Below are 8482 nucleotides of genomic sequence, written 5' to 3'. Positions count from 1 at the left end.
TCTTATTATTGGTGTCCTTTAGTAGTGGTTTCTTTGCAGCAATTCGACCATGAAGGCCTGATTCACGCAGTCTCCTCTGAACAGTTAATGTTGAGATGTGTCTGTTACTTGAACTCTGTGAAGCATTTATTTGGGCTGCAATTTCTGAGGCTGTTAACTAATGAACGTATCCTCTGCAGCAGAGGTAACTCTGGGTCTTCCTTTCCTGTGGTGGTCCTCATGAGAGCCAGTTTCATCATACTGCTTGATGGTTTTTGCGACTGCACTTGAAGAAACTTTCAAAATGTTCCGTATTGACTGACCTTCATGTCTTAAAGTAATGATGCACTGTAGTTTCTCTGCTTATTTGAGCTGTTTTTGCCATAATATGGACTTGGTCTTTTACCAAATAGGGCTATCTTCTGTATACCCTGTCACAACACAACTGATTGGCTCAAACGCATTAAGAAGGAAATAAATTCCACAAATTAACTTTTAAGAAGGCACACCTGTTAATTGAAATGCATTCCAGGTGACTACCTCACGAAGCTGGTTGAGAGAATGCCAAGAGTGTGCAAAGCTGTCATCAAGGCAAAGGGTGGCTACTTTAAAGAATCTCAAATATAAAATAAATTTTATTTAACACTTTTTTGGTTATTACATGATTCCATATGTGTTATTTCATAGTTTTGATGTCTTCACTATTATTCTACAATGTAGAAAATAGTAAAAATAAAGAAAAACCCTGGAATGAGTTGGTGTGTCCAAACGTTTGACTGGTACTGTATATAATGTCTTTGAGCACTCCCTTGTAATTTGCAATCTTGAAGAAGTTAGATTTTTTGGGATCATGTTGAAAGTTTTTTTTCAAAGTAGACTTCTAACTCTTTGAATAAAGAAATATGTCCATATCACACTGAATTTGGCTACCCCCAAACATCAATAATGCCTTTAATACACTTATCTTCAAGGTGATGGCCTGAAATGTGCACATTGTGGCTGGTGAGACATTTTGCCTTTAGTGTGCAATCAACCAGTGATTCTGTAATGTCTTTGTATTAATCTATTTATGTTGTATATATTTGACCTGTACATTACCTGAATAATTAACTAGCACATTTTGTCATATGCATTAGCAGCATACTGTGAAATGTGTCACATGAGATGATCTTGTTGAGAAATGTTTGCGCTTATCAAAATAAATGTGCACAGATAGTCAATGGTCTGTGTAATCATTGTGTGACGGTTTATTGTTTGATATACAATTTATGGTACAGCTAAGGTTTGAATACAATTTCCCATTTCTAACCCCTCCAGAGATCCAACACAGCAAAGGTGGCAATCGCGAGACTTGGTATCCGTACGCTGTTTGGCTTTCATGGAGAGCAGAGAAACAAAAGTTAAGTAAAAAGTCAGATTATCTTTCACAAATGAATTGTCCACAATTGGACGTACTGCCAAATTCTGTAAAACGATGTTGGAGGTGGCTTATGGTAGAAAAATTAACATTACATTTTCTGGCAACAGCTCTGGTGGACATTCCTGCAGTCAGCATGCCAATTGCACGCTCCCTCAACTTGAGACATCTGTGACATTGTGTTGTGTGACAAAACTGCAGATTGTAGTGGCCTTTTATTGTCCCCAGCACAAGGTGCAACTGTGTAATGGTCATGCTGTTTAATCAGCTTTTTGATATGCCACACCTGTCAGGTGTAGATGGATTATCTTGGCAAAGGAGAAATGCTCACTAACAGGGATGTAAACAAATTTGTGCACATAATTTGAGATAAATAAGCTTTTTATGTGTATGGAACATTTCTGGGATCTTTTATTCCAGCTCATGAAACATGTGACCAACACTTTACATGTTGCATTTATATTTTTGTTTAGATGTAATGTATATCAAAATATCAAATGACTTTATTCTTGCTATGTAACTACTGCCATGTGTGTAGTGACTATGATGACCTTTTTGTCACTGTGGAAATCAAAGAGCTATTTCAGTACATCACTCGGTGAGTGGCGCCTGCAGCTCAGCCACAGAGCTGTGAGTATGTGCTGATAAAGCTGAATATGTCACTTATTGACATTTACACATACAGACCGAACAACAGCCTTGCTTCAAGCAACAATTCCTCTGAATTGTTTTCATTTGTGAATCTGCAGGTATACTCCTCAGACCATTGAACTAGACCACAAGCTGAAACCCTTTATACCTGACTTCATCCCAACAGTCGGAGACATTGGTGCCTTCCTTAAAGTGAGAATTACCAAACAAACACATTTTCTCTTAGCTTCAGCATTTCTTTTATGGTGCTAGTTGTTTCCTTCCCTGCTTGAAGGAATCACATTGGTGAAATTTCCAATTAGGTGTAAACTTTGTGTTTTCTAATCTAATAATGTAATGATCAGTGGATACATCAAAAGATACAGGGGAGAAGGTGGAATGTATTAATAAGCTATCTGAGCTGGGCTACTGTCAATGACTGTGTTCCATTGTAACCTCAGGTCCCACGTCCTGATGGCAAAGCAGACAACCTGGGGCTGTTGGTCCTGGATGAGCCCTGCACCAAGCAGTCAGACCCCACCGTCCTGTCACTGTGGCTCTCTGAGAACAGCAAGCGGCACAACATCACAAGTACAACACTATACAACAACTATAACACAGTACAGCTTTATAAACCCCCCACAGTCAGGCCCCATTTAGATGTCCATGACATACAGTAGACTGACCAGGTGAATCCAGGTGAAAGCTATGATCCCTTATTGATGTCACCTGTTAAATCTATTTAAATCAGTGTAGGTAAAGGGGAGGAGACAGGTTAAAGAAGGATGTTTAAGCCTTGAGACAATTGAGACATGGATTGTGTGTGTGCCATTCAGAGGGTGAATGAGATTTAAGTGCCTTTGAACGGGGTATGGTAGTAGGTGCCAGGCGCACCGGTTTGAGTGTCAAGAAGTGTCAACAGTTTCCCGTGTGTATCAAGAATGGTCCACCACCCAAAGGACATCCAGCCGACAGCAGGTCAGTGGTCAAAAACGGGTCATTGATGAAAGAGGACAAAGGAGGCTGACAAATTGTGCAGAGCAGACGGGCTACAGTTAATCAACTGACAGTCCAGTACAACATTCGTGCCCAAAGTACCTTGACACAAATGGGGTATGGCAGCCGACGACCTTAGAGTTCCACTTCTTAACAAAACAAGAAACTGTGGTTGCAGTGGGCTAAGGAACAAAAACACTGGACACTGGAGAATTGGAAAAACATTGCCTGGTCTGATGAATCCTGGTTCCTGCTGTTTCACGCTGATGGGAGGACTAGGGTATGGACAAAACCACATGAGTACATGCATCCATCATGCCACGTGTCAACATTGCAGGGTGGTGGTGTGGGTTGTGTTTTCATGGCACACATTGGGCCCAATGTTCCCTCTAAGCTGCTCGCGTGCGCGGCCGCACAGAGACGCAAGAGATTGAACTTCACTGAGTTCACCCTATTAGTTTGCACTATATAGATCAATGTTTTTTCTGTGATCGAATCAATATTATATCAGCACCTTTTCAATGCAACAAACCAAAACAAATATAAATTTGCAAAATTGAGTCTGTGATTTTGTTTTAGGTAGAGCCCGTGCGCAACGGAGTAGAATTCTATTGGCGGGGGTAGCCCACAAGCGGTCTTTCAATCACCCACTAGTGAATGCGCTTTTCAGATCAGTTCAGAGCTGCGCGTGTGCACAATCGTTGATATTCTTTGCTAGTCAGCGAGTTATTAGCCCAGTTATAGATAATTATAGGTCAGCAATGGGGAGTTACTGCTTCCTACAAGAGCACAAAACATGTAGGCTACATTTCAAGCTGTCTTTGAAAAGCCAGTCAGGTAAAAAGCTTATGTCTTAATTAAAGGGGCAGTGTTATATTTTGAGACCGGCTTGAATATGCAAATAAGCCAATAGGCAGAAGGGTAGCCTACGTTGCCTAATTGTTTGTATGGTAATAATAATACATTTTATTTTGTAAAGTGGTTTCTTGCATCATACAACACAATTCAATGCAATTTACAGTCACCAAATTGGCCCATGGTGTTACAGACCTAGTAAAAAGTAATTAATGTCAAGCCCTTCATAAGGTAAAAACGTTTTTAAAAGTCTTATGCAGTGTAAGCCTGCATTGAACACCACATATAGGCAACTGTAGGCTATATCATTGAAATCAAAAGCTATTTCCATGTGAAAATGTTATGGGATTTGCGCCATTGGGTTTTGTTGGTAGACCTACATTATGCTCAAATAGCCACAATAGCCTATTGGCTACTGTCTAAAACTGTAAGGGTACAGCCTCAGTGTTCACTGTAAACGCATGCTGGAAGTTGCACAAATTTCTCACAATGTTCAAGTTTCCACTCACAAGAACAAAAATTTGCTCAGTGCCCCCCAAAATTTGAGGGAACATTGATTGGGACCCTTGATAAACGTGGAGCAACGTTAGACTGCCACAGGATATCTGAACATCATTACCAATCAGGTGCATCCCTTCATGGCAGTAGTGTATCCATCTGCGAATTGATTTTTTCAGCAGCATAATGCCCCATGCCACAACGCTTGAATTGTCCAGGAATGGTTCCACGAACATGACAGTAACCTCCCGAGTGGCGCAGTGGTCTAAGGCACTGCATCGCAGTGCTAGCTGTGCCACTAGAGATCCTGGTTCGAATCCAGGCTCTGTCGTCGCCTGAGACCCATGGGGTGGCGCACAATTGGCCCAGCGTCGTCCAGGGTAGGGGAGGGAATGGCCGGCAGGGATGTAGCTCAGTTGGTAGAGCATGGCGTTTGCGACACCAGGGTTGTGGGTTCGCTTCCCACTGGGGGCCAGTATGAAAAATAAAAAAATAATGTATACACTCACTAACTAACTGTAAGTCGCTCTGGATAAGAGCGTCTGCTAAATGACTAAAATGTAAATGTAAATTCAGCTTATTGCAGTGGCCTGCCCAGTCACCATATCTCAATACAATTGAGCATCGGTGGGATGAGATGGAATGAGCGATTTGGAGTAGAGATCCACTACCAGCCAACTTGACACAACTGTGGGAGGCATTGGGCCAGCATCCCCGTGGAACGGTTTCGACACCTTGTAGAGTCCGTTCCCCGAAGAATTGAGGGTGTTCTGAGGGCAAAAGTGGGTGCAACTCAATATTAGGAAGGTGTTTCTAATGTTTTGTACCCTCAATGTTTATCACACTGTGCACATAACTATGGGTACTGCTTTGAGAGAGACAGACAGACACTGCAAATCAATCGACCTTCTTTCCATGCGCTGCTCAGGAGGTAAAAGTGAAAAGTGTGGAGAACCCAGAGAAGAATCCCAAAGCCATTGAGAACTGGATGGAGAGCATTAGTGAGCTCCATCGCTCCAAACCCCCCGCCACTGTCCACTACACCAGGCAAGTGTTTACTTTACCTCACTGTACTGCTGCTGCCCTAGCCTAGTCTCAGATCTGTTTGTGCTGTATAGCCAACTCCAAAACAAATGTCTGGCATGACAACGACCATAAGAGTTGGCAATACAGCACAAACAGATCTGGGACCAGGCTAGAACTGGCATGAGGAGCATTAGTCCATCCATACTGCCACAGACTCTGACCATTATCTGATTCTGTGTCAGTTCAGTTATTCATGTGAAGGTGAATAGACAACGGCTCCCTGCCAAACTTCCAGTATCCACATTAGCATACTACTAAGAAGGAATGTATCAGGCATGTGGTGTTTTTGAATTTGAATAGCTGCTTGGAATGGTTAGTCCCCAACCTGCTCATTGATTTGATATTTGACCTGCTAGCTAGCCACTTCCTGTCTGTCATTTCCTGTTTAGCAATGAATGTCTAATCCCGCTTTCAAAACAACTGGGAACTCGGAAAAAACTAGCTCCGACTGGGAAAATCGCTCTGAACGGTCATCCAACTCGGAATTCGAAGTCGGAAACTCTGGCATCTTTCTACAACGGCGTCTTTCTGACCTGAAGATCACTGGCGTCATGATTTGACCTTCTTTTTTTTTTTTTGTTCCCAGTTGTCTTGAAAGCACCATAATTGCGACCTGAATTATACACACTGTGACCAAGGTTCATTTTTATACTTCCACATTTCATATTTGTTCTGACGGTGGCCCACAGTGCATTTCCACAGCAAGTTTTACTAAAGAAGCTTTCTTTTCAACTTTGCGTGTCATTCAAGAGTTTCTAAATCTCGTCTTCACTTTAGTTTTCTCCTAAATTCATGCACCTTGGTTGGACAGCGAGGTAGCAGCAGTCTTCCCTTCTTTTGAACAGAAAGCAAAAGCCCAACCATTGTCAAAGCTGTTTTCTGTTTTTTCCTCTTCTTCAAAACCCTTCCTCACCCTTTTCTAGGTTAGCCTACCAACGGCCGATATCAACTGTGATCTGACCGAGTACATTGATGTCATATGTGGTGAGTTTTTCACCATCTCTGCACACAACGCATTCAACAACATCTGTCTGCTTGTATAACACGTTTGGGTAACACAGCGAGGGACTATCTGGACATTTTTTTTCTCGGTGTACCTTTATGAAAACAAACCTTTATTTATTTTTTTCTCTCTCAAAGGCATCCTCGACATCCCCGTCTACAAGAGCTGGATTCACTCACTCCATGTGCTGTTCACCCTTTACTCTGAGTTCAAAAACTCACAGGTACCACAGTGTTTACTCCCTTAACCTTTCAGTTCAGTAGGGCCCATCAGGATGAACAAGTGTGCCATGCCTGCTGTGATTGTCATGTTCTTTCAATAGTTTATTTCTGACAAAATGGTTAAAAAGCCACTTTCATTTGTTTATTTGGATCCCCATTAGCTTTTGTAGAAGCAGCAGCTACTCTTCCTGGGGTCCACAAAAAACACAAGACATGACAAGTAGCAAAACACTGATAGACAAGGACAGTCACATTTTAAAATACATCAATATATAAAAATATATATATACAAACAATATAACTAAAATGTAATGTGTGTTCCCTAACAGTCCCTGCCGTTCCATGAGATGTTGTTTAATCCGTTTTTATTTTTTATTTTGCGGTTTGCTTGAGTAATTGTTGATGGGCGTTCCATACGATCTTGGCTCTGTATAATACTGTGCGTTGCCGTGAATTCGTTTTGGACTTGGGGACTGTAAAGAGACCCCTGGTGGCATGTCTTGTGGGGTATGTATGGGTGTCTGAGCTGAATGTTATGTTAATATTATTATGCAGACAATCTGGAATTTTCATCACAGTAATATTTCTTATAAAAACTAGAAGAAAAGCAGTTAATCTCTCGTGAACCCTCAACCAGGAAAGACTGGCATGCATGTTGTTGATGTTAGTTCTGTATGTGCAGTTAAGGGCAAGGTGTGCTGCTCTGATCTGAGCCAGCTGCAGCTTTGCTAGGTCTTTCTTTGCTGCACTTGACCATATTACCGGACAGTAATCAAGATGGGACAAGACCAGACCCTGAACAACTAGTACAGTTCAAACGCAGAACATCTTTTAATAACAGACATACCTCTCCCCATCGTCACAACAACTTTGTCAATATGACTTGACCATGATAACAGACCATACAATGTTATACCTAGGAGGTTAGCTTCCTCAACTTGCTCAATGGTCACGCCCTTTATGCACAACTCCAGTTGAGGTTTAGGTCTTAGAGAATGTTTTGAAGCAAATACAATGCTTTTAGTTTTAGATGTATTTAAGACCCGTTTATTATTAATCACCCATTCTGATACTGACAGTAACTCCTTATTTAGAATTTCAATGAGCTCACTGGCTTTGGGTGCTGACAAGTTTCAAAGAACAACACCATAAACAATCAAATTATTTGTCCTTGTTTCAGCATTTCAAAGCCTTAGCGGAGGGTCAGAAGTCGGACACTCAGTCAGCTCCTCGCTCCGCCACTGGAGAGCTAGACACACTAGCTTTGACTGAGGACAGACAACTGACGCCTGTAGGGCCCCAAACATCCAAGTGACCAGACATTACCAAGGCTCCTCCATCCATGAAACTGTTTAGTTGTGTCCCAAAAGGCACCATTTAAAAGGCCATTTGGGATGCAGTGGAGCATGTGTTTTAACAGACAAAGCAACCTGGATCCTATGCTTTCACTTTCCAATAGTGTTAGATCAATGATAACTGTGCTTTGTGGAAAGGGGGAAGGAAGGATTAATTTAGATGTATGCAGTGGCTGATCCTGAAAAAAATCTCAGGAGGGGCAATTTTTCTGATGATTTAGGTGACCTACACACATTTAAAAAAAGATATGTCCAGCAACAACATGAAGACAGGGGCAGCATATAAGTCAATACCAGAAGCATTTATTGACTGATCTCAAAAGTGTTGGCTTACCAGGGTTGGTGGAGCCCTCAGTTTCATCTTTGCCTCGCAAAGCTAACTCAAACACTCCGCAAAACTTCACACACTGGATTAGCCGGCTGAGGATGTGGCGGTTCTTGC

General features: G+C 41.9%; 1 protein-coding gene across 1 annotated transcript; it reads left to right on the top strand.

Annotated features, from left to right (window-relative positions):
* Positions 1 to 1870: 1870 nt before the first annotated feature.
* On the top strand, positions 1871 to 8282 carry LOC121580176 (intraflagellar transport protein 46 homolog). The gene is made up of 8 exons (XM_045224481.1): positions 1871 to 1994; positions 2146 to 2239; positions 2488 to 2615; positions 5303 to 5467; positions 5644 to 5662; positions 6385 to 6445; positions 6602 to 6687; positions 7866 to 8282. The coding sequence occupies exons 1-8, from the start codon at positions 1894 to 1896 to the stop codon at positions 7998 to 8000; spliced, it is 789 nt and encodes a 262-aa protein (XP_045080416.1). The 5' UTR covers positions 1871 to 1893; the 3' UTR covers positions 8001 to 8282.
* Positions 8283 to 8482: the final 200 nt, after the last annotated feature.

The sequence above is a fragment of the Coregonus clupeaformis genome, chromosome 13 (assembly GCF_020615455.1).
Source record: "Coregonus clupeaformis isolate EN_2021a chromosome 13, ASM2061545v1, whole genome shotgun sequence".
Lineage (NCBI taxonomy): Eukaryota > Metazoa > Chordata > Actinopteri > Salmoniformes > Salmonidae > Coregonus > Coregonus clupeaformis.
The sequence above is the reverse complement of the archived record's forward strand: the minus strand, read 5'-3'. Positions and strand labels throughout refer to the sequence as shown.